Source organism: Schistocerca gregaria, chromosome 1 (assembly GCF_023897955.1).
Source record: "Schistocerca gregaria isolate iqSchGreg1 chromosome 1, iqSchGreg1.2, whole genome shotgun sequence".
Classification (NCBI taxonomy): Eukaryota; Metazoa; Arthropoda; class Insecta; order Orthoptera; family Acrididae; genus Schistocerca; species Schistocerca gregaria.
Genome location: NC_064920.1, coordinates 986,660,611 through 986,688,607, shown reverse-complemented (window position 1 = coordinate 986,688,607; position 27,997 = coordinate 986,660,611). Strand labels below are relative to the sequence as shown.

Genomic DNA, 27,997 nt, shown 5'->3' with positions numbered 1-27,997 from the left:
TCCATCACCATTTGTGAATTAAGGGTGTGATAGTCACCACACGGGCGCCACAAACTGTCTTTTTTGGGTACTAAGTGTAACGCCGATGACCATGGGCTGCTCGATGATCGAACAATGCCTTGCTGCAGCATGGCATCGAATTCTGCCTTTGCTGCTGCATGTCTATCGGGCGCGAGTCGACGTGGGCGACACGATGTGGGGGGTCTGAGTGTTGTTATTATATGGTGCACATTGAATGTTTGATGGCTGGGCGGGTGAGGTCGGGGAATTTTTCAAGGATGTCAGCATAAGGGCTGGGGCACTACACAGGTTTAACACTGTAGAATGTGGCCTGCTGGCACTGTACCACTATCCTTAAATTTGTTGTCTCGTCGATGAGCTGGTAGTTTGAGATGTTAGCTAGCAGCCCGTAGTGGCCGAGAATGTCCGCGCCCAGAATCGGCCACAGTAAAAGTCCATGAAAATGTGTAGCGTAGAACTAGATCTAAATTGTGGTTGTGTGTGCCGTAAGTTTTAATAGCTGAATTGTTCACCGCTGTGAGGGAGAGTGCCTCGACCCACCTGCATTCTCGTAACATACAACGGGGGAATATCGAAAGGTCCGAACCTGTGTCGACAAGGTACCTCGCGCCCCCACCCTGTTCCATGACAAACAGATGCTTCGATATTGCACTGCAGCTGGTTGTGCCTAGGCCTGGTCACAGTGCGAGCAAGGGGCGCGGCACCTGGTTGCTTCATTGCCGAAATGGGCATAGTACCAGCAGTAGCCGCTTTGTGCCTGCTCTGACGTCTGCGGGGTATCGTTGGAGTGGCTGTTGCTCCATTGTCGACTGTGTGAGCCGTGCCTGCTCTACTGCTGCTGTGGTGCATGCTGCCCTCTTGCTGACAGCGCGTCAACCAGTCGACTTGTGAGGAGAGAGCTGCCACCTGTGCAGCCAAGTTTTGCACTAGCTGATGCAGGTCAGCTTCCGATGTGGGGGGACGGTGTCGTAAGCTGCCGTGGCCACGGTGCTAGGCGTCGTTGTCAGCGTATCGTGCACTCGGTCGGCCAAGTTAGTGACGACGTCCAGCTGCATCTCCGTCTGTGCTGTTATCACTGCCTGCACCTGAGCTGGGAGACTGTGCACCCAGATAGTGCATAACAGATAATTTGGCACCATGTCAGACTGTGCGAGGCTCCGCAAGTGGCGCAGGAACTTTGAGGAATTCTGGTTGCAGCATTCCTCTTCCCGCAGCAGTTGCTGCACTTGTTCCTTGGACGACGAGATCCGCGAGATCAGCTCCTCCTTGAGTAGTTTGTAGGATGACTGCGTCGGCGGGGCTGTGATTATATCCCACACTTTGGCCGCGTAGTTCTGATCATGCTGGCTCACTGCGTGTCCAAATTTTGCCAGGTCATAGGTTACGTGGTTGCTCATAAAGACCACCTCCACTTGGCTGAACCACATTACAGGGCCACGGTGCCATAAGGGAGGCAGCCTGATCAACACCAATCCAGTGCTTGTGGATGCTCTGGTGATTGTAGGAGGCATCGGTGTGGCAGGGATTAGCACACCAAAATTGTCATGAGCTGTCTGTGGCTGCACGTCGTCCCGTGCTTGTAGCTCACTCTCCAGTCCCTTGTTGCGTGCGAGCAGGTCTTCAACGGTCTTTTGCAACTCTTCTAATGTCGCCATCTTAGCTTAGAGTTGAGTCCTTGCACAAGGGGAAAGCACACAGTGAAAATAACACGACAAAGTAAGACACAATAAAATAATACTAGACTGCTCGGAACTAAACTCACGCACAAAAACAATAAAAAAATATGTCCAAAAAAAATATCTATGTAGCACTGTTTGGGTGTGGACGTGTACGGGCCAGCCTACCCGTCGTACCACGTCACTCGTACCAACGAACGTTCGTCACCATGTGTTTTTAGCCTCGGATCTCATCGGGGTCACCAGTGAAGCGGGGACGTGTGGTATCACCGCTTACTGTTATTAACGTGCAGTGAACCAGCTTTATTGTCGTGCCTGTGCACTGTGTTCAAGGGAGAGACTTGGTGACGGAATGACTAGAGCAGTTTTGGTTCTGACACATTTACTCTTCAGAAGACTTACACTATGTTACAAATGCAATGCATCATTAATGTTCATCCGTACAGGCATGTTGCTCTAGCAGTACAGCTCGATCACAGATCCCAGAGGGTATACACTCCAGTGATGAGCCATGCCACGACAGCGTGGACTAAGCGAGACAAAGGCTGCGTCACCGAATGTCCAGCTCCTGGCACGAGTGGAAGCGCTGCGATGTCTGCAGAAGGAAGGAAGGCACTGTCAAATGGAAGGGTGCACTCTGCAAAACGGGCCACTGTGTTTCACGCTGCGCGTTTGCGTTTGCGAGGGAGTCATGTCGACTCGACGCACGTGGTCATCGACAGGGAAGTCGGTGGAGAGGAGACGTGTGTCGCGTTGCATTGACCAGCTCGCATTGTGTACTTGGTTTGTTCTGTGTGTCCGGTGTGCAACGTACCATTGGCAAAATTCAGTGTAGCGGTATAGCTGCACTCGTGATTGCCGGGCGTTGCTTACCTGTGTTGGCTTTGCCGTAGATCAGCCCTTCGCGCATTTGAACCGTGCGCCCACCACAATCTCATCTGGTCCTGATGCCTTTCTGCTATTAAGTGACTGTAGCTGTTTTTGTATTCAGCGGTCGATTATCTCAGTATCTACCATTTCAACATTCGTACAATGACTGAAAGGAGGAAACGTATAACAACCTTCCGTGGTGAAACAACTTCAGAAGATCGAATTCAGTATTTAGATCTTCTTTCTGTCATTTTCTGCTTTGGTGCCTGTATGGTCACTTAGTGAATGAATGGATGATTTTGACTCACTTACTGATTTTGCATACGGCCAAAACCTCTCAAGATATTTACTCAGATCGGTTAACAATGTTTTACTTTCAAAAGTCATTGAAGGCTCCTCTCGTTTCTGTCCTTACGCTCATTATTGCTTTGTTCAGCTTTTGTTTGTCAACTAGGTTTCTACTTCTCTTGAATCTGAGATGAAGCTCTCCTTGTTTACATAGAAGTTTTTTTAACATGGCTATTAAACCATAGAAGTCTTTCCGACCCCTTAAGACATTACTGGGAACGTATTTGTCTAGGGCACACTGCATGATTCCTTTGAATTTTTTCCATTTGTTTTCCACATCTTCATCCTCATCACTGAATATTTGATGATGACTGCTCAGATACTCAGCAGTTCATATCCTGCCACTCTTGCTAAGCAAAAATATCTTCCTATCTTTCTTAACGTTCTTTGTCAGACACGTTCTCATACGTGCTATCACAGCCTTACGAACACTGATACGTTGCACTACGTTAATTGATTCGATAAGTTCAGGTCTATTTGTTGCCAGAAGGTCTAAGAATTACCCTCACGCATTGGTTATCTATTTGTTCAAACTAATTTTTGGAAAATACATCCAATAGAATGTCACACGAATCCCTGTATCTGGCACCATTTTCGATAGCATGACACTCCCAAACTATACCTGGCAAGTTGAAGTCACCCCCTATTACAACGGCATGGACAGGATAATTATTAACGATATTCTGCACATTCTGTTCGATGTGCTGTACCACTAGAGCGCCTGACACAGGCAGTCTACAAAAGCACAGGATTACCATTTTTAACCCATCTTTGATGCTTAACATCACGCAGATTATTCACAGTCAGGATCCGTGATAAACTTGATAGATTTTATCTAATTCTTTACTAGGATAAATGTGCCACCTCCATTGGTAACTAACCTATCCTTATCAGAAAATTTCCAATTTGAACAAAGGATTTCATTGTCATCAGTGTCTGGTTTCAACCCTCTTTCTGTTCCTGCATTATAACCACCATTAGGCGGTACTAATGCTGGAACCTTTCTTGTATGCTCCTGCAGTTTACTAAAATGATATTAATCTCTCCCATCTCTGATCTGCTATGATGAATATTCTCTGAGGACATTATGGCTAAATTATTAGGCAAATCATCTTTTATCCCAAGGGAGGGCTTCTCTAACCTAAAAAAGCTCCATGTGCCCTCCAGACATACTCCACTATCATAGTAGTCGCTTCGTGAGTGTTGTGTGTGCCTGACCTATTAAGGGGAACCCTACAATACTGTTCCCTATAGTGCAGGTCAAGAAATTCACAATCGATACTACTGCAAAGTTGTTTGAGCCTCTGGTTTAGACTTTCCACTCTGCTCCAAGCCAGAGGACTGCCATCAACAATGGGTACATGCTACAAATACACAGCTTAGCCTGCACCTTGTGTGCAATGCTAGTCGCCTTCATCAAATCAGCCATTCACAGAAAGGAGCCAAGAATGCCCTCAGATCTCAAGTGGCAGGTGTCATTCAAGCCAACATGTGCCATTACATGAAGTTGTATGCACCAATGCGCTTGACAGCTGCCAGCAGAGCCTCTTACAAGTCACAGACGAGACCCCCTGAAAACATATCGACTACGCACTGGCTTTCTTTCCCACTTGCCTGCTATTTCCCTGAGGGGCTCCATCACCTGCTTTACATTGAAGCTCCCAATGACAAGCATACCCACCCTCTGCATTTGTCTGGACTGGGCAGAAAAATCGGCTGCTGGCCCAACAGGAGGCATCCCATGCTGGTACCTTTTCCCGAGGTACTGGGAGCCAGCTGCAAGACCTGCTCCCTCTTTTACTTTCTGCCCAGTGACACTCAAATCCACCACTGTCTGAAACCCTCTCTCGAGTGAGGATGGACCAGCCAGTTGATATGTATCAGAAAATGCAGCGACTTTCAGGTCACCAGGGGATTCCAAAGCGTGTATTGCTCCCAGCACCCCGACGTCGCCGCAACTTTGAGCATTAGCCAGAAGCATGTCGATGTTACCAACGCTGCTTCCAGCTGTTAACTTCAATTCATGTATCAACATTGTCTACAGCATTATGACTACCCACCAGGCCCAACAGCCGTGCATCACATACTTAGCCTGTGTACCTGCCACTCTTCCCACCCTCATTCCTAACAAGCAAACTGGCTGTCTCCTGCTAAGCTACTAGCCACCTGCCCCCACTCCCTCTTCCTGCCTCCATCTCCTTCTACCCACCCCACCTGGCACTATGGCCACCAGAAGCTGGTCCATTTGGTACTATATAGGGTCATAGGATTATTTTTGTTTGTGTAGGAGGGGTGGGGGGGGGGGGGGGGTGGGGGGGTAGGGAAAGGCTGTGGCAGCTGTGAGGTATCAAAGACATGCAGGACAAATGATGGGAGTAGAGAAGTACTGAGAGACTGGAATAGCATTACTTTCCTCCTGCTGACAAGCTTGAAGCCCCTACAGATTTGAGCAGGTTTCTGCCAACTTTTTGACATCTCCACCACAAGCCTTACCATTATAATACCATTTGAGAACTCCACCATGATGTCCAACAACTCAAAACATTAGGTCCATCCCAGAACCTGCTGCATGAACCTTTTTCCTCTTCACACTGGCAACGCCCCACACACTTGTCATCTGCTCTCAGAGTTGTTCAAACCCAATGTTACTGAAATCCTTATTTCTCAAAAAGAGATTTGTTTATAGTTCCATTGCACAATTCAATTTTTGCTAAAAGAAACTGCTGTCTTAAAACTAAGCAGGTTTTTATTTCAACATATCATCTCTCCTCGAAGTCAGAAGGAAGAGTGATGTGGGACCTGGGTAAGCTGTGTAGGTTTTAATGTTACATAAAAGACCAAATGTGGGATATGCATCATACTAAATAAATAATTTTACAGATGTAAATAAAAGGATTTTTTCTTTCACACCATCATTTCAAATATGATTTCTTTCAAGAACTGTATTAAATGTCGCTAGCCTCAAACACAATTCAATTGCCTGCATTGATTTTTTCATATGCTTGCTAGTAATCAATTGTAAATTAATCAGTATTACAGTCTCTCATAATAGCTGCCCAAATTTCTTATTTAACAAGGGAAATGATATCCTGAACATATGGATTTCCATGCATCTCAACAAAATGCAGCACAACCTCATCCTTGTAAGATGTCTTCTGGCTCTTATCTTCATTTCATTTACACCATTTGCTGTACTGGTATTGATCCTGAGTTTTGCCTGCTGCTGGGTACACCACAAGAGGGATTTTACATCTGTGAACTGCAAAAGTTAGAAACCTTAATTAACATAATCTTCATTGACAATATAGGCCAATAAATCTATATTTAAAATGCACAACATTGGAGTAGTTAAATAAATGTGTTCACGTATTTATCAGTCTTTGAATATTAGGATTACCTAAAAAGTACCATAAATACGTTACAATAATGAAACATATGATGTCACACATTTCAGTAGGTAAATACATAAGTATGAGAGATCTTGGATGCTACTCTTAGTACATCCTCATCACTTGCACACTCACCACTGACATGGCTACAAGTGCCAGTTTATATTTATTCCCCTGCCACCTATCGGGTTAGATCTGAATGTTTCACTACACAAAAGATACTTTTGGAACAAATTTAATTATAAAATCGACCAAGTATATTAGGCAGATGAAGATAAGAAAAATAAAGCAATGTTGGCCAGCCATCTCTCATCAATGAACCTTCTGAACTTGCAGCAAGTCATTGTGGAGAATCAATATTCTAGTTTAAAAATTTGGCAGCTATATCCTGGAGGAATTTCCATCTTTGCTACACAAAATTGCCACAAAAGTTTTAATATTGTCTGAAAAAGTATGTGGCAAGTGAGAGTCAAAGAATGTTGTCTCTCCTGTGATGTTGTGGTGATAGCTTTGAGTTCCTGGGCAGGATTGTTGTAGGTGATGAAATGTGATACCCTACTTATACCAGAAAGCAACAAGAAACTGGTGCATTTGCATCACAGTGAAAAACTAGACTCAGGCATGTATATTGGATTTGAACTGTATTACAAGACTGAAAGATCACTGTGTTCATTAACTTCCTTTCCAAAAATAAGAAAGTGAATTCTGATCGTTATGGTGAAATCATGGAAACTGAGACCTGTCATGCTACTTTGTCAAAAACTGACATTTTGTGCCTGTTTCTGTGTGCAAAATACTGGCTGACACTTACACAGAGATAACAGCAACCACCTATTTTTTACGTTGGTATTTATTCATTTAAACGGTACCACTACCAGTTTCAAAGTGATAGGTTCATCATAAGATGGCTAGTTCATGTTAAGATACATTTTACATGAACTAGCCATCTGAAGATGAACCTGTTAGTTCAAAAGTGGTAACAGCACTATTTAAATAAATAAATAGCACCATAAAAAGTGGTTGTTTCTATGTAAGAGTCAACCTATGTGAGACATGACACTCAAAATGGGCTACTCATGTAGGTTTTGTTTTCATCAATAAAATGCCTCCACACATGTAACTGATACACAATACATATTATGTGTGACTTAGGATAGGAAGTATTCAACAAGGGAAACTGACAGAGAATCTATATCATCACATAAATAAACAAGAAATGCGGAACTCATCTAGTAGATTTTCATGAGGTGCTTGGTTCCGATGATGACAATGAGTAGTGCTGCAACACTCTCTTCAACTGGCCGGTCTTCTTAAGTTCTGCACCCATGTCATTTTCAGTACCTAATGATACAAAACCCTCACTGGCACATATATCTCATGTTGGTATGTCTTGTGGTGCATTGGTTGAGATAGGGATGTTAATTTTAGTGTCAAGATTTACAGAAGCTCTCCTGTGAACCCTGCAGAACTAGCATTCCTTAAAGGAAGGATATTTCAGAGACATGGCTTAGCCACAGCCTGGGGGATGTTTCCAGAATGAGATTTTCACTCTGCGGTGGAGTGTGCACTTCTGTGAAGTTTGGAAGGTAGGAGACGAGGTACTGGCAGAAGTAAAGCTGTGAGGACGGGGCATGAGTCGTGCTTGGGTAGTTCAGTTGGTAGAGCACTTGCCCGCGAAAGGCAAAGTTCCCAAGTTCGAGTCTCCGTCCGGCACACAGTTTTAATCTGACAGGAAGTTTCATATCAGCACACTGCTGCAGAGTGAAAATCACATTATGTTAAATATTCTATAACTTGCTCACAAATGCATCAGTAATTTAAATCAGAAACAGAAGACTGGCCAGTTGGGGAGAGTGTTGCAGCACTACACATTGTCATCATTTGAACGAAGCACCTCATGAAAATCTACTAGGTGAGTTCAGCTTTTCTTGTCAATTGAGCAAGGAGAAAAACCTACTTAAAATTTTAAAATGAAATACACAGTGTTTTTAAAAGGAAATACATAATAATCTAGATAAACAACGTCTGCCCATGCAGGAACATATAAAATGGAAGCTCAGGAGAAATGCGCAGGCACTCAAAACATTTATTAATGCAGACACTGCACTAGGCAACCTTTCTCAAAATTGAGGTAAAGCCTGGCAATTAAATAAAGTGCATGTTTGTTACAGAAAAATGAGTGAAAACTCAAATGACTTCAAACTGAAAGGGGACGAAATGCACTGGTGATACATAAGCTTGGCTATTGCATCTGTGTAGTTCACACATGTGGTCACAAAGCAAACAGTGACTGCCATTAATATAATGTGCCAATCAGACTGAATTATGCGAACTACATACAACAGCTGACAACTGACTCATTATATGATCAGTTCACACCCAACCAACAGAGAACAGCCCCATCTTACGATGTACTTCACTACTTTGCTGCCTCTAGGTTCTGTTTGGGGAAAAGACCAGCCAATTAGCCCTGAAGTGAACTGCGCTTAGCCACAGTAAGTATTTGGCCAGCTCACTCCTTGTTGCACCTGCCACATTATGGCAGCCACAGCATGCAATCAAGTCCTCTATAAGTGTCTGAAAACTGCTTGTTGTGCACTTGCTCTCCAACACCAGTGTCCTTGTCTCCTTGGACCAAATGATGTGACAATGTGTGGTGCTGCAACACTCTCCCCTTGCAATGGTGCTTATGTCATGGTGTGCAGCACCACCAAAGAGTTGCTCAGCCATCACTGCTGTACCGGTGATGCAGGTTTGAAACAGCCGCAGCTGCATAATATCTAATGATGCCACACAATCGCTCGAACAGCACTCATATTCTCCTACATATACTTGCAGTGAACTTCTCAAACAGAGTAAATTTTACCCCTCAAATATCTGCATCTGGCATGTCCATCCATTACATGATTTTCATGGTGTACTCGCTAGAATATCCCAGAAAGAAACTACAGCTGGTTGGTACTGAGGCTTCAAATGCATTAATTTATCTGAAATTACAACTGAAGTGCAAGAAAAAGTCTGGGGACATCTTCTATTCCTTTTTGAGGGATAAACAAAAACCTTCATGGGTTTGCTAACAAACTCACACAAGTATATGACAAATATATTCCCCTAAAGACTGGTAAATTACGAAAGAAACCTGCACCTTGGCTAACTGAAGATCTAAAACGGCTCGTGAAACTACGAGAAACTGTACATCAGTCATACAAACTATACCACATGCCTGAAAATCATGTTGCTTCCAAGCAGAAGTGGGGCAGAGTCAGTCAAGCTACGGGAAAAGCAAAATTGAAGCTTGTGCCATGCATTAACTGACAGCAAAAATAGACCAGCTGCCCTTATGGAAAAACCTGTGTGGCCTTGGTCTAATCAAAGTGAAAGCTGTGGCTGATCCCATTTCCCTGGACAAGGAATTGAACCAGTACTTCACGTTACCTACAACAAAACTGTACGACAAATGAAAGAGAGACTATTGATTATTTCATGGGGGGTAAATGACTGTAGCCACAAAAAAAATTCTATCTAAAGCATGGGTCATGCAATATCTTCAAAAATGCCATCATTCATATCAGATAAGAATCTACTAGATATGATGACCCCACACTCCAAATGATGAAGCTTATTATTGACTCATTACTGCCCACCATAACTGATATCTTCAACCACTACTTAACCAAAATAATTTTCCTTGATGCCTGGAAACAATGATTAGGTAAGCCACTACCTAAAAAGGATTTTGACACAGCAGCCTATTTGCATTGTTCCTGCACTGCCCAAGGCTTACTAACTACAAAAAACCTACAACACAAATACTAATTAGGTTTCTGTAAATATCACAGCACAATATCTGCCTTAATAAAGGTAACAGATAACTTGAAGCTTGCTGTGGATGCATTAGAGGCAACCACTGTGAGCTTCTAAGATTTCAACAAAGGCTTCACACTGCTGACTTTGACATTTTACTTGCCAAACTTAGCAGCCTAAATTTCTTGCCAAGTGCAGTGCAATGGTTTAGCTCATAGCTGGCATCTCACCAGCAATGCATCATGTCCAACATATAAAGTCACAAGGGAGGCAAACAGTACCAGGCATCCCCTAGGCTTTGGCAGTAGATCCTATACTCTTTTTGTGGTATGTAAATGATGTGTCATCTCTTTTATCCTACTGCAAATGCCTCATGTACACCAAAAACCTCCACTTGTATCTAAGTGCGAAATCAATAAACCTGAAGACAGCTATAGAGAATTTCAGTACCAATCCAAGTGCACTTTCAAGATGGGCACATCAACCCACCCAAAATCCAAGCAATACTTGCTCGTCATTCTAAACTCATTAGCCTGAAGTAGCAGGAATCCCTACCATCTTTAACCATAAATGGGTCAAATATCAACTTGTCTCCTTCAGCAAAGATTCTAGAAGTAATAGCAGATGAAAATCTAAATTGGAATGAGCAATAACTACAATGTGCAAGATGGTATCAGCATCTGTCCATGCCCTACCAAAATAGAAAAAAACTATTCCCTCTTGTGCTTATAAAGAAACTTGTACAAACGTGTATACGGCCAATTACTGATTACTCCAATGTTATCCTATAAGGTCTTTCTCAGGAAAGTTTATGGGGCCTGGAACTGGTTATGTGTTTGTAATATCGATAATGTTTGACTCTTTGATCATATTTCATCAGCTTTGCACAGCTGTTCTGGCTGCTTGCAGACAAGGATAGAGATTTCCATACCCTCTACTGTCTTATAATGAACACTGTCCCTCATATCTCTCCTCAAACTTAATACTCTTATCTGAACAACATGTCAGAAACACCTTCCCCCTCCATCATTCAGTCAGCCACTTTTTCAAAATACTTCTCAGTAGCAGGAATCTAACTCTGGAAGAGCTTCCCACATTATATTAAAGTACTGAATAACATCTCCAGTCTCACAGTAAATGACATTCCTATTAATGCAACAATAAGGATTACTGTTGTTCCTTTATGCACATGTACTTTGTACATTTTTCTTTTCAATTAGATCTTCATCTTTTCGCAGTATTCTTAGCTGGTGCATCTCCTTAAATTTCCTTTCCCCTGAACTTGCCATATCTGACAATGTCTATCTTGTACACCTTTAAATTCTTTTTATACCTACCACTATCATTGTTTTTATTGTTATTATTATTATTATTATTATTAAATTATCATTACCATCACTATTAGTGGCAGTTGCAGTAGTCCTAACTCTGCCAGTATTATTTAGCAACACTGCCACTTCAGACACTCAGATCATTTTAATATTATTTGTCATATTAAAATTGTTATTCTTTAGGAAACGATGATGTAAATGAGGTACTGGATGTGCAGAATCCCAGTCCAGTGTAAGAGAGGGCATGGTGGCTCTAATTAGATCAGGTTAAATAAATAAATAAATAAAGAAAACATTTAGCTGCACAAGTGCAGTACATCTACTATAGTCTGTCCATACTTAAGGACTGACACTTCAGCAGGAGCACATGGAGGCATGGAATACAGTTGCCGCATCAAACATGGAACAGATGCGTAATCTTACATTTCATTCAACTCACTCAAACAGACAAACTATTCATTTTATAAATAAGTAAAAGCATCAATATTTTCTGAAAGAGCTATACTATGTTCAATTTTAGCTTTGTCTGGGGCAACAAATTATTGAGATGATATAAAGACAGCTTACAGAAATGCATTTTCTCACAATGTTTCTGAATTTTCGACATGTGGGAAACTTGGTTGTTACTGAAATTAGGCGAATATATTAAGTGAAAGAAATCTAAAGCTTACATCACATTTTCATAAGTTTGAAACCAGAACTCTGTCAGAGAGCTCTAATGTGAGATAATTTGAGTTAAATATGATGAATAATGGTGTTGGGAACAATCATATTTTACTCTTTCATGTGTTAAATGTATGGTGGTTCATGTTTTCTCTTTGATCTTCATTATGTAACATCGCTGAATAAATAGTCTCTAAAAATGTATTTTCCTGGCAATATGGTGTATAGTGTATTTGATTAAAAGGTCAACTTTATAATCTCACAGAGGACTAATTAGAGTCAATATCTAATAGGTCATGGGCCCGGCACGCTTCCACTGCACCACTCTGCGATGGATGATGATTTTGTAGCTGCAATTATGCTAAGTGAACTTCCAGCAGATTTCCAACCCTTGATTATGGCAACTGAGAATTCGGGTGTCAAGATTACTAGCGATTTAGTAAGTCAGATTAATTCAAGAATCGACGAAACGTCAGTTTGCATCCACAAATGAGACCACAGATTCGGCGCTGGTAACTAGTAAGCAGGACAGTAAACTCCAGAAGACAAATATCCAACATGATGTGCGAATTATCAAGCCTTTTAAGTGTTATAAATGTCAGAAACCTGGTCACAAGGCGATTGAGTGTAGGACAAAGAAGAAACCAAATAAATTTTCAAATTCTGTGAATGCAGTGAGTACTGAAAACGAAACTGTGTTAATGGCTCTAACTGCATCTTCCCATCATAGTGATGGCCGGTATGTGGATTCCGAGTGTTCATGACACATGATGAATCAAAGAGACACGTTCAACACTTTCTAATCGACCACAGCTGCTAAAGTGACAGTAGCAGATAACAGCAATCTTCAGGCTATTGGAGAAGGCGATGTTCATCTTCGAGTTACTTGTGACGACAAGAATAAACAGATAACTGCTAATGATGTTGTGTACGTTCCAAGCCTTGCTTACAACCGAATGTTGGTTAGTCAGATGACAAGACATGGATTGTTTATATTGTTTGACAATGTGCAATGTGGTGTATACAATAAAAGTGATGTAATTGTTTCTGGAACACCAGTAGCAACTGCAACTCAAATGAATGGTATGTATCGATTAGATGAAGTGCAATCATTATGCAAATGTTATAGAAATTGACAGTTATGAATTGTGCCATCGAAGATTGGGACATTTGAATCGTGTAAGCACGCATTTATTAAAAGAAAAAATGGCTGTTGGACTGAACTGGACGAACGTCAATTTACATTTGTGTATTCCCTGCATAAAAGGAAAACAGTCTCGACAACTTTTCCTAAAACATCAGGTAGAAGAGCGAAATATCTACTTGGCAATGTGCATTCTGATGTTTGTGGACCAATGAGCATGGCTTCATGGGGAGGATCACGATATCTTTTCACTTTTACAGATGATTTGCCAAGAAAAACTTTTGGTTATATGTTAAAATCAACAACAGAAGTCTGTGACACATTCATCGAATTCAAAGTACGAGTAGAAAATGAAAGTGGTCGAAAAATCAAAATACTTCAAACAGACAATGGAACAGAGTTAGTCAATCAGCACATGAAGTTATTTCCAAAGATGAATGGAATTAAACATGAAACAACAACTCCTTACATGCCAGAACAGAATGGTGTTGCAGAACCCTTAAATCGGACAATCATTGAAAAAGCAAGATTATTGTTAACAGATGCAGGTCTAAGTAGACAATTTTGGGCCGAAGCTGTAAACACAGCAATTTATTTGAAGAATCGATCTCCAACAAAAGCTGTAAACTGTGTCACTCCTGAGGAATCATGGAGTGGTCATCAGATAAATTTGAGTCATTTACGAATCTTTGGATGTCGAGCATTTGTACATATACCAAAAGAAAAAAAGGACGAAATTAGAAGACAAATCTAAGGAACTTATCTTTGTTGGATATTGGAAAGATTCTAGAGGATATTGTCTGATTGATCCAAATTCACCAAAGACAATTGTGAAAGCCTGTGATGTGCAATTCATCGAAAACTCAAAGTGCACTTGTGGAAACAGTATTTCAAACAATAACCCAATTGACGATAATTGTATAGACAGTCGTCAACTAGCGGCAGCACCTAACATCACTGAAGAGGCAACTGGACTGACACAACCTGCTGAAGTTGACAGAAATGCAGTTTATCTTGAACTAGCACAAAGTGACATTGAGAAAACAGTAAATAGCAACATACATAGTCACACGGAAGTTGCACAGCCAGAAATTACAAAATCATCACATGAAAGAAAACCAAATACTAAATATTTTAATGATGATTTTGCTTGTCTTGCTTGTATTTCTGAACCAAATTCGTATGAAGAGGCAATGAATTGTGATGACTGTGAAAAATGGATGGAAGCCTTAGATAATGAATATAAATCTGTACTTGAAAATGAAACATGGATTTTGACCGATTTACCACCAGGCAGGAAGGTAATTAGCTCGAAATGGGTGTTGAAGGTGAAAGAAATGTCAAATAGTGAAACTGAATGTTAGAAGGCTCGTTTTGTAGCGAAAGGTTATTCCCAAATACCAGAAATAGACTTTAATGAAACGTTCTCGCCTGTTGTTTGTCATTCTTCACTTCGCATCCTGTTAGCTTTATCAGCTGGATTTGGCCTTGACATTGAACTTATGGATGTTCAAACTGCATTCATATATGGTGATCTTGATGAAGAAGTTTACATTAGTCAACATGAAGGCTACGTGAAGAAGGGGGAAGAGATGAAGGTTTGCAAGCTGAAGAAGGCACTGTATGGCCTAAAACAGGTGTCACGCATTTGGAATATGAAATTAGATGTGACATTACATAAAATGAACCTAAAAAAGTCAGAATATGATTCTTGCATTTACTTCAAAATAGAGAAACAAAATATAGGTACTCATTATAGCTGTTTATGTAGACAACTTGATCATTTTCTCTAATAGATATAATAAGTGGAAGAAAGAATTGAAGAAAGGATTAATGAATCAGTTTAAGATGAAAGATCTTGGTGAACTTTGTTGGTGTCTTGGCATGAGAATAAAACGAAACAAGAAACAAGGGACAATTAGTATTGATCAAAGCAAATATGCAGCAAACATACTCAAGAAATTTGGTATGGAACATTGTAATCCGGTTGCATACCCATTTGAACCTGTTTTCAAAGCTACAAAAATGTGAAAATAAATTGACAGATGAGGAAAACCTTGTGTTACATCGCATTCCTTATCAGCAAGCCGTAGGGTCACTATTGTATTTAGCTCAAAGTACAAGACCTGACATTGCATATGCTGTGAGGGTTCTAAGCAGATTCAATTCTAATTATAGGATAATTTACTGGGAAGCAGTCAAACGAATTATGCGATACATTAAAGGCACAGTCAATGTAGGACTAATTTACCCAAAAAGTGGAACAACTGGAATTGAAGGTTTCTGTGACACTGATTAAACGACAACAAACCATCACTCTATCAACTACAGAAGCTGAGTATATGGCTCTATCGGCAGCAACGCAAGAAGTGGTATACCTTCAAGGATTGCTACACAAATTGTGTGTTACGCATAGTGAAAAACCAGTAAGTGTATGCTGTGATAATAGAGGTGCCATTGCACTGAGGCACAATGGTGTGCATCACGCTCGAACAAAACACATTGATGTGAGGCACCACTATATTCGTGGTTTAATTAAAACAGGAAAATTCAGTGTGAAACCTGTAAGTACCGTTAAGCAGCAAGCTGATTTTTTTTACAAAGGCACTGCCTAAAGGCAAACATTAGTGGTGCTGTCAAGCTATGGAACTTTCAGAGTTAACGAATTGACATCTCGAGAACTTCTGGGGGTGTTGGGAACAGTCATATTTTACTCTTTGATGTGTTATATGTATGGTAGTTTATGTTTTCTCTTTGATCTTTGTTATGTGACATTGCTGAATAAATAGTCTCTAAAAATTTGTGTTCCTGGCAGTATGGTGTATTGTGTATTTGATGAAAAGGTCAACTTTATAATCTCACAGAGGACTAATTAGAGTCAATATCTAATAAATGGTCTACTCATCCAACAACTACTAATCCAGTGCCTATATGGTTTCAACATGAGAAACAGATCCTATATATTTGTAATAAAACTATTTAATTTCTCTAAATTGTCTTCTTCATTCTAACACAACAAAAAATAATATTCAGCGTGTTCGCCATGGTGGGGAAACGTATTTTAAATAGGCCTACCTCTACTGTTTAGAAAGAACAAAAGCAATACAAATAACAGGGTCTCCATATTACAACAGCTATACTGTAAAGAGTAATATTTCATTTGAGTGATACTGACTGGATTCCTGAGATGATTAAAATTTCAAAACTTTCTATGATATGACTTTGTTATGTAGTTACTTACTGGCATAAATTGTGCACACCAAAACCACAGCTGTATCTTCTGTGCTCCCCTGTGATATCACTCTTGTTGCCAAGGTCGATAAGATGGATTCTTGAAATGTCAGTTTCATTGTCATTATCACTGCCACTATTGTAACTTAATGAAATTTACAATTACTACATTGAATTTTCCAAAGGAGCTTCATTCTGGCACCCTAGTTCTATGATGCTCTCTCCACATTTGACAATTTTCAGAGGTGACATTCCTGACAGCTACCCTTGTTAGTGGTTCTACTGCAGATAGGATGAATTTACCATTGTAACTTGAAACATAACCTTTAATTTGGGCTTCATCCCCTGTATTGCTTTCCTGGTGTGCTTCCAGGCAACTGAGTATCTTTTTCTTATTGGTGGCCGATCACACATTACTCTAAATTTGTGGATCACTTTCTAAAACCTTCCCAGTAGGAACGAGAATGTATCCTTGAATTCCATGATTGTTTTCTCCATTCCCTCTCTCTGCTCCTGGCTCAGTTATAGGCCACCTTGTATACTTTTTCTAAGTATTCCAGTTGGATCAGCCTCCACACCCACTTCTGGCTGACCGTCTGTACACAGCGTGCCATCTACCGTGTTTCTTGTTTCTGCGTGAGTTGTGATCAATTTACATCGCCACTTTGATGCACAGAAACGCCTGTGGTTCACTGAAAACTGCCTGGCTTCCACAAACTTTTCAATCATGGATGGAACAGCATTATTTTCTACTAATGGCTAATGGGCATATACAAGTACTATACTTTTACTTCCATGGCGCACATCACAGTGCTTCTCAGCCACTCTGCAATTTCTTTCACATTCTCTGCTTCACATGAGCCTCATAGTTGCAGTGCAGGCTTCACCTTCAACTTTTGTCATTATATCAGCGCCCTTATTGTCATGGCATTTGACTGTGCTTACTCTCTGCATGTTATTATGTTCCTTTTGGAACATGTCTTCTGTAGTCACATGGTTGACTTGGGGTGTCATGGGACTGTACTCATTAACAGCTTCTAGCAGTCTAAATCCTAAAGGCTCATGTGCAATGGTCTCTAACCCACAACCAGCCGCATCATGTCTGTAAGATTCTCTTTAGTTGGCAGTGTTCATTGGATTCTCATCACAACTTTTGGATAGAATACTGACTACATCTGGATTGCATGTTACCTCTAACAAATTATGTTCTAGCTACTGTGGCCCACCTATCAACTTTCCTCGGCCTCCTTGCATTGTACTAAATTAATTGTGGCCTTAGTGCTAACTGCACCCCATACAAACAGATCTTTGTACAAATTTACCATGGTTTTAGTGCTCCAGTTGATGATCACCACTGTACTCGAGAGTATATCATTAGCGATTATAAAATCGAGTGACAACCCTCAGATGGCAACTGAATTCACCTGGAAGCCACTTCTTCCGTTGCTTAGCAACACCAAGACCTGCTTTTCTACCATTATCCTTTTTTGTCTCAAAAGCAGGAATTAGTGAGATTCCTCTTACAGGTACCTCAGCTAATTTACCTCCTATTTCTACCAGTATCACGTAAAAACACATTGAAAATGGTGTCACTTCTGACCCGGAATCCAGACATAATCTTGTCTTAATTCCTTCCATGATTATCTCAGAGATGGGACAATTGGTTCAAATGGCTCTGAGCACTTTGAGACTTAACATCTATGGTCTTCAGTCCCCTAGAAGTTACTACTATTTAAACCTACCTAACCTAAGGACATCACACACATCCATGCCCGAGGCAGGATTCGAACCTGTGACCATAGTGGTCTCGCGGTTCCAGACTGAAGCGCCTAGCGCCTAGAATCGCACAGCCACACCGGCCGGCCAAGATGGGACACCAATTGTTCTCTTTTTCTGGGAACTCTGGGTCATCATAGTACTAGTCACTGTCATCTTGCACTTGCTATTGCTGGTACTTCATACTGCGTGTGTAACGTCCCTTCACTACTGAGGTGTCCCCTACAATACCTCATTGTCTTTGGCCAGTCACCTTTGTGACTTCATGCGCATCTGCCTGAGGTGGGGCCAGTGGTGGTGAAGCTCCATCACTCTCAAGGCCTTTGTCATTATGTGATGCTTGGACACAATTCACGTAGTGTCTGTGTCTCGCACTTCATACCTGCCCTGTCCTCCCTGGTGTGGACCATGGTTTCTGTTAGCCTCCTCCTGGTCGGCAGTCTGCCATGCAACGAGGAAAGCATTACTTTTCACATGCAGATAGGCATCTAAATTCTTTAAATATGCCTTCAACTGGGTACTGCACGTTTGACCGAACTTGACTAATGGTATGTCCACCACGTGAATCAAGAATGTGGTCTGCAAATTCGCTGACATGACCTGCATTACAAGGACATTACCTTGTCACATTTCAGACATTTCTTGCTCAAGGACTGACACTTGTGTTTGTGTTTCCTTGGGCTATTTACTTTTCTCATCCATACAGATGGACATGTATGTCATCTTTCCATTTATCTCATTTCTGAGTAGTTGACATTCGTTTCACACTCTTTGCTCTCTTTATCCAGGCTGTTGGTGATTTCTGACCATATCTTTTTCGTTTCTTTCTAAGCAATTTGTGCTTAATTTCAGCAGTCTGTCCATCAAGCTCCTGAATGCAAAATTTAATCTTCGCTTCCAGTCTTTCAAATCGTGTTTTATTTCCCTCACTTGTGGAGATAAACAACAATGTGTGGTTTTCTAATACCAAGAAAATTCCATCCATTGGACTGTGACTGTGTATGGCAAACAGATGTGCCAGCCATCTCGTCATTCACACCTGATCTCTCCTCCATTTGCCTGATGGTTTATAATGTACTCTCAATTTGTATGCTCCCCACAGATGTGCGTGGCATTTCCTCACCCACATTGAAACTCTCCTCCAGTGTAATATCAGTTTCCATATATATCAATCTCCCAGATCTCAGGTGCATAGAAAAACAAAAACCACAAACTTAAAGCACTCAACAGAAAGTACAGATACAGACAATACAATGCTGATGGCAATGCTGGTAGCCACAAACAGAACAACGAATACGGGGAACAGAATACTCACAGAAACAAACGATATTTTCTAAAAATACCTTACAAAATACATGGAAGGCTGTGGTAACCAAAACTAAATACACTAGTAATTGCTATGTGTACTTCATACTCACATTTGCAATGCTTTCAGCACACAAACTCTCTATCCATACACCTGACATCATACTCAAAAAGCTTAGCATATTCTAATAGAGAAATAGGAATTCTTTCTGAATCATGTATGAAAATTTAAATGTTTTCACAGTAGCAAAAACGTCAGAATGAAATCAAATCGAAGTCCCCTTTGGGTGCCAAAAATATAGTGAATCACTCAGAACTCTGTGATATGGCATAGCATAACATTTCAAATTATTATGAGTTGTCTTCTTGCATTGAAAGTGTAGCTCGCCGTGGAGCCGGGAGGAGAGCAGATTTGGTATTCATGCTGATGCTGGCTACTGGGCCCAGCTAACTGTATACTTGCTTAATGCTGCATGCAATACGTTACATGTACAGTACTCTCTGTGAACCTGTGGAAGTACTTTTAAATATTAATCAATCTTTTTCATACTTAGTACACCAAATGCTATGGATAACACAATCATATTGTTAAAATTCAAATCAATAACTTCAATACTTTTGGAGATATATATTTTTACCTAAAACACTTAATAGCCATGCTGGCATTGTGAAAGTGAGTTAGGGACTTAAATGTATTCGTATATAGTATAAATTGAACCTACAACCAAGAAGATACATTCATATAACCTAATTTTCTGGAATTTTCTTTAGTTTCATTACAACAGATTTCTGACATAGAAGTACAACATAAAGTAACAATCAATTTACATTAACTTCTGTTTCAAGTTGAAGGAAACTGCAGCTGAAACCCACCAAATGCTGATGGAGACATTTGGTGAGATTGCATTAAGTCAAGAAAGAACATTTGAGTTGTTAAAGTGCTTCATGGAAGCCCAAAAATCTGTGGAAGGTGAAAAACATTCTGGGTGATGGTCAATGTGCACAACACTGGAAATAATCATTAAAGTGCATGACATGATTCATGAAGACTGAAGGCAGACAATTCAGGATGTTTGTAACAGATGTGGGCTGTTTCATAGTACATGTCAATGAATTCTAGCCACTGAAGTAAATGTGAGATGAGCTGCAGCAGAGTTTGTCCCTCAGCTTCTTAGCATTGACCAATGAAACCTCAGGATTCAGAGGGGCACTGAACTGCAACAAAGAGTTCATGAGTGTCCAGAGTTCTTATTCAGAGTTGTAACAGGTGATGGACCTTGGGTTTACAGTCATGACTCTGAAATGAAGCAGCAGTCATCAAAATGGAAAACACCTCCTTCTCCAAGGCTGAAAAAAAGCTCAAAAAGTTTGCAGCAACATGAGGTAAACACTGATCATTTTTTTCAACATTCAGGGAATTGTGCATAAGGAGTTCTTTCTACATTGTCAGACTGTCAATGGACGTCTTTGCTGTGAGGTTTCAAGGCAACTGACAGAAAATGTTAGGTGCAAATGGCCAGAGTTGTGGAAAAAGAAAGACTGGTTGGTGCACTACGACAATGCACCAGTGCATACCTCTACACCCCTCTCACCATGAAGGAATTCCTGACCAGAAACGACATGGCAATAGCCCCCACCCTCTCTACTCACTAGATCTAGCCCTCTGTGACTTCCATCTGTTCTTGAAGGTGAAAATTGCACTGAAAAGGCAATGTTTTGACACGGCTGAAGACATACAAGAGGAATCACAATAGATCCTTCATCCTGCAGACTTCCAGGAATGCTTCCAAAAATGGGAAAATATTAGGATCTTTACATACATGCCAAAGGTGACTATTTTGAAGGTGACAGAGGATATTAGGACATAAGTATAGTTTCCTGATTTTTACAATAACTTTCTGGGATATTTTGGGTGGCACCTTACATAAAACTTTGTTTGCTTGTAAAACTTCAAACTTGGTCATGTTATTTTCATATCTTACATATTTAAAGTTGACTGATACAATTAAAGTTGAATAAAATGTGTTTTAAAAACTATACTTTTTGGATTGTTGGAGTAAAGTATTGCCTAGGATAGACATTCCTGACTAGATGAATATGGGGAGAACACCCCAAACAAACCTAAAGTTACTGACCAAAATTGACTTTTAAGTGGCCTAGGATTGAACAAAGTCAGGCCTCATCTCCCCAACTTGACACAATATTGTGCAACCATGCTAACTGTGGTGCACCCCATAGAGATTGAGAAAGTCCCAATTGACTGGAGAGGATATATTTTTTACCTTAAAAATTCACACCCTTTTTCTTTTCTTCTTGACTGATGCTTATGGGGTATAGATGTATAGATGCACATACCTAAAATATAACACTCTTCTTAGAGTATAATACACATTTACTACAGTAAGTGTGCCAAGCTGAATGTAAAGTTGGGAAGCAGTCATGAGTTTTCTTTGTCCACAAACCAACTGTAAACTACTGTTGTGGTTAAATTTGTGCCATACGTGGAAATTGTGCTGTAGACAGTTTTTTGGAGAATAAATGAGGTGGTGAAACTGTGTCGCCTATGCTTTGTTGTAATACTGCCCCGACCGCTCTGTCGGTGGCGTCCGTAGTGATGAACTAATCGGCAGAGGGATTAGGGTGGCGAGTACGACTGTGTGAGCTAAAGCAGTTTTAAGAGCCCTGAAAGCCTCCAGCATGGGTTCAGTCCAATGGACTGGTTTAATCCCTGAAGTTTGTTTGCCAGAGAGTGAGCCCGTAAGTGGGGCCTGCACGGCAATGGCAGAAGGTAGATGACGGCGATAGTAATTTATAGTACCTAGGAAACATCTGAGTTCTTTGTACGCAGCTGGGGGTGGAAAAGATGTGATAGTCTGCATGAGGGATTTGGGAGGCTGTATTCCATCTGTGGAGGCAGTGTAACTCAGAAATGTCAGAGAAGACTGATGCAATTGGAATTTTTCTTTGTTGACCTTGACACCATTGGATGCCAAAGTCTGGAGAACTTGGGATTAATGATCTTTGTGGCCTTCAGTTGATTTGCTCAAAATGAGTATGTCATCCAAGTGTGTAAAACAGAACTCAAATCGTTGTAAGACTGAGTCAATAAAACGTTGTCATGTTTGTGCCGCGTTCTTTAAACTAAACGGCATGAAGTTGTACTGGAGCAGACTGAGTGGTGTGATGATCGCACTCTTTGGAGTATCCTCCGGTGCTACAGGAACTGGTGGTAAGCACATTTGCAGCTAATCACACTCAAGATTTTGGCACCTGATAACATATGAGTGAAACTGTTTATGTTTGGCACTGGGTAATTGTCCATGACAGTGTGAACATTTAATTGTCTGCAATCACCACACATTCGAAAAGAACCATTGTGTTTGGCGACGAGGTGAATTGGTGACGACCAATTGCTATTTGATGGCTGTAGAATGCCTGCCTTCAGAAGTTCATTAATTTGCTGCCGGACCGCTTGCAGCTTAATGGAACTGAGGCATCTAAACTTGTGTCTAATATAAGGGCTGGTAGTGGTAATTATCTTGTATGTTGTTCCATTGGTGACAGAAGAAACTGAGAATTGCACATGAGGCTAAGTAACATTCTGACATGGAGTTCTGGGACAAGTGAGGTGCGATGAGGCGTAGCCATTAGCATGAGTGGGAAAAGGCAGCACGAAAGTCACATGCCTATTACGCGAGTGCAGCATTCGCTTGTTTGTATAAGTCGGCTGCGTGCGCAGCACAGAGCGGAGTGGGGCATGCAGTGACTGTCTGTTGTTAACTTCGCCTTGGGTAACCAGCACGGGCAAGAGAGGCACTGGTGTCACACAAGGGACAGTGATGGCCACCAAGTTGCTTGGCTGGTGTGCGGGAGAGGGGAAATGTTTATCAACAAGTGGGGCGGCTGCCTGTGTAGTGGGCGTGGTCGTGCTGTGCAAGCAACTGTTATTAGAGATAATGTATGAAATACGAGGCACTGCATGTAATGGCGCTTGGATGGCACAGAGGTCACTGAACATGAATCATCACATGCAATGAATGTTTTTGAACTAACCTGATGAGTGTTTAGAATAATGCTTGGCGATGAAGTTCGATCTGGTGATGGAACTGTGTACTGCAGTTTCAACAGTGAGGAGCAGGCCAAAACGAGCTTGTTGTAAGTGTGAGCAATGCGTTGTTTCAGCTCATCGTTCTCCCAGCAGAGGTGCACCGCTGAGTTGTATTCTGAAAGTAGGTTAGTGACGCAGGTGACAATCCTGCCTGCGAGGGTGGAATACTCGTGAACCAAATCCCATGTTGTGGCGGAAGTAGAATGAGAAGCATGGGTGCTGGAACATGGTATCTGAGTGTTAGACGGGTGGTGTAAGACTGAACACTGGACTACTTTCTGGGAGAGCTTGTAATGGGACAAAAAATTCATATTGAGAATTGGTTCGTCGCTGTTGGCGATGTACAATATCCACAGGAAACACAGAGAAGGGGATAGGTGCACCATCACTTTCACAGAACCAACAGTTTGCAACATTGATGCATTGACAGCTCATAGGAGAATCTTCATTGGTGAAAAATCGGTAGGAGCCAATGATCAAAGTATGATAGACACGTCAGCATCAGTGCCAATTAGGTAGACAAACTGCAATGAAATGTCTGTCACGTAGAAACGACTGGTCGGCCGAGAGGACAAGCGGACAGTGTCCAATTTCAGGGGATGCATGTAAAGTTCCCCTCAGGACTCGGAGTCACTTAGTTCCTGCAGTTGGCATTTGGGTGTTGGCAAGGTAACCTCCACTTCTTGGCCTCAGCCCCAAAAATCTTGAGGAACCAACAGTACGGATGAGCCAGATGTAGCGATGACCGTGACTGTGATAGCAGGGGAGGCTTGTCCATGTTGATCTGTTCTGCGATGTAAACCAGGACATATGGAGTGTGGGCGAGTCTTGAGTGCTTGGAAAGAGGAGAGAGCAAATGAGTACTGCCTGGCAGCATAGAAGGCATGGAAGCAGAATGGGTCCTGCCCCTGCCTGCATATGGCCAGTAAACAGGAGGTGTGGTGTCACACAGCAATGTGGGATGAGCTGGGTGTTTCTGGCACAGAAGAACATACAGCTGATCTACGATGCATAGGCAAGAACCAATAGACTCGAAAGAGTAGGTTGGTAGGTAACTGGAAAGACCATACCGCCCACAGAGTGATGTTTGGCATCATGTGTTCACTCACGAATAACCTGAGGTGGCACTAAAGTTGTGATGGAGTGTGGTCCCCCAGGTGCTCCTCGTACAGAATCTTAATTATCAATTCCTATGGCGCGCAGGCAAGTCGGTCCAATATTGTTTTCTTGGTGAACTCATACTTCAGTGGGGGTGGAGGCGAAAGTAGGAGATCACAAATTAAATCTGCATGAATGTGAAGGTGTGTGACCAAACATAGAAACTTGGAGTTGTCATCAGTCACTTGATGCAGTTCGAAGAGGTGCTCCACCAGTGCAAACCATGAAACCGGATTGTCACCATATAGGGGAGGTAGCTTGGGTAGGCAGCCTGGAGGTGGAGACAAAGCTGGCTTCGGCTTGTCTTGGAAGGCCTGCGGTCTCACTGCACAAGAGTTCATGCTGGGATCCAGCATCACCAGAGCGGAAATGTTACTAGCACACACGTTCGGGACAATGGCTGGTTGTAATGTCTCTGAAGACACCCAAAATCACGACATGGCAGGCACGGTCAGTACCGTGGGAGTGAACAGGCGAGCAGTACATAATGAGGGCCTGTAAACTGGACAGGAAATTGTAGGAATAGCACTGACATTGTCCAACTCGAAATGATGTGCAAGGCCGGCGCGGCAAATGCAGACGGTACTGCGGAAGGAGCGAACAGTTGTATGGTCAGAATCGAGGACCCCCCATGCGTGAGGGGGGGTAGGGGGGCGGTGGCCTCGATCTTAAAGTGGCAACAATGAGAGTTTTCCTCACACACTGGCCATGCACCCTTCGTGGGAGGACCATAAAACACTGGTGAAACCTGTTAGTGGTTGCACTGTCACAGTACAATGTTTATGGGTGAAGAGGCTATGTTGGGTGCACTCGTACACACACGGTCGCGAAACTGGATGCATAAAATGTCTTTTACTGATCCGTGAGGAAGGCAAGGCTGGCATAGCTTGGTAAGAGTTGACTGCATGTGTATTTTGAACAAATGGCAGCACTTCCCATGGCACTGCTCTAACCGACGTCAGGGTGCATAGAAGATCAAAACACGTGGATGAATTTCAGTCCCTTTGAACTTCATGTGAGTGATTGATTGTCACACTATTTAGTAGATTGTCCACTTCACTTTCCACTTGTTGTTGTGTGTAATCTGGCAAACAATGCCTGAGTCCATTGTTTGAGGTAACTGTGTAACACTTGGTCGTTGTGGAGTTGCTAAAGTAGAGGTTATCCTCGTTGAAGATCGTAGATCATTGTCTGTTAGCTGTGAAATAACCAATGGTGGAAGGTTGTGTTGGTCTGGCTGTAAGAGCTGAGCCTCCAAATCTTCATAAAGAATGTTCAGTGATGTAGCCATGGCATCAGACATGAAACCTGTTGATTCTATACGACCAGTGCGGAAGTTGCAGAAGACATAGAACTTTTTTGTCCAGGGCCACCAATATGGGAGTTCTGGATATGGATCGTAATATATGTAATAAACGTTTCCCAAGTTTTCTACATACACATATATTTTACCATAAAGACTGACACACATGAACACTGCATGAAGTACAAAGGCAGACGGAATTAAACGTGGCAGCTCGACAGAGCAGTTAATATTCCAAAGATTTTAATTTGTGTAGTCGATATGACCTATCGATGCCACAAACTGATATTCTAGAATTTTCTGTAAAAGTAATTCTGTGTAAAATAAAGATTATTTTAAAAGAGGAAGCAAACCTACTTAAGCATAATGGCTACTAAAAACTAATTTTCAAGTGAAATTAAGTATGTCAGTGTTAACAGTAATTCACAAAATTCATGGCTTGTATGTGACCTGTGTAACAGGATGACGACCGGTATTGGCATCAATTACATCATTATAGTGTTTCCTGGTCTGCTACATTACAATGTGCAATAAATTTCACAGTTGTACATGTTGAGGAAAAAGTACCCAGCTTTGTCAATATTGCTCTGTTGTTGTGTGATGTTGGAGGATATGAAAATGACTCCTGTTTTGTGCTCAGTTGCCAGATGAAACTTTACTCCATATGGACATGTGGAATTTTTTTGGAATAGGTTATGATGAGTACTTCTTATTCTATTACTTTGTACAGTACACCCCTCATTCTGGGCTCTGGGCATGCTTAAGTATTAGTATTAATTTGAATACAAAATTAATCCCACTGCATTCACTAATGCAGTCATTGTGTTCTCTAGATTCCATTGGGAAGAAGGTCGTTCAGGGATGTGGACGTGTCACAGTATACATCAATGAAAGCTGGGGAAATCACAGCAGTTTAATCTGTATGCCACATTAACAATAAACTTTGGCTATACCGCTTAATACTATTCATGTTTATTCCATCTAAAACTGATCAAGTAAATTAGACAGGTAGCTGATACTCTGAAAAACATTGCTGCCACCTCATTTATGCCACAGAGATGCTGTGTATCTGCTGTTAGTAAGTTAATATTTACTCGATTGCAATGGCTTGAAAAATATTTTCTGTCACTACTGCTTTCATCCTGCAGGTAATTCTCAAATGATAATTTTCTAAAAAAGATGGTGGACAAGTAAATTGTTTATTATTATGTCCAATATGTTATTGTTGTACTCAAGGTTTCCACAGTTGTTATCAGTAATTTGAATAAATAACAGCTCCAATTGAGGGTTAGTCTGATGCACATGCTGGTATTACCAGTCACTAACCTGGCTTGGATATTGCTAAGCATAAGGGAGATTTAAGTTTCCTTTTTCATCAGTGGAATGCATACTAACATTTGCTCCTAAGTCTGTTAAGTAGCTGCCAACTGGGGTACATTGGGAATAAATTAAATATAATACTTAATCTTACTGAGGAAGGCTGGAAATTTGTTCCTTAAGTGTTGCTAATGCATATGGCCTTTCAGATTGACCATGCTTTGTGCTTAACAACCAAAACTGTGTGTTTCGTACAGACACACACTGTGAAACCTCAGCTACTGGTGGTTCCAGATATACATGTGCAAGTCTCTTTTTAGAAGTACGCTAGTTGCCGTGTGGTTAGAGGCACCATGTCACTGACTGAGCGGCCCCTGTTGCTGGAGGTTCGAGTCCTCCCTCAGGCATGGATTTGTGTGTTGTTCTTAGCATAGGGTAGTTTAAGATAGTTTAAGTAGTTTGTAAGTCTAGGGACTGATGACCTCTGCAGTTTGGTCCCTTAAGAACTAACACACATTTTTGAACTGGCTAGTTTTGAAAGTAGCTGATCATT

At 41.5% G+C, this 27,997-nt stretch overlaps 1 protein-coding gene across 3 annotated transcripts in view; it reads right to left on the bottom strand.

The window, feature by feature from the left end:
• Window positions 1–5,818: 5,818 nt before the first annotated feature.
• Window positions 5,819–27,997, bottom strand: part of LOC126277867 (parathyroid hormone/parathyroid hormone-related peptide receptor-like) — a 506,877-nt gene continuing 484,698 nt past the window's right edge. For all 3 annotated transcript variants that reach the window (XM_049977414.1, XM_049977424.1, XM_049977398.1), the window contains one exon: window positions 5,819–6,174. In XM_049977414.1, coding sequence (XP_049833371.1) covers window positions 6,089–6,174 — 86 coding nt within the window. In that variant the 3' untranslated portion in view covers window positions 5,819–6,088. The remainder of the gene's footprint in view (window positions 6,175–27,997) is intronic.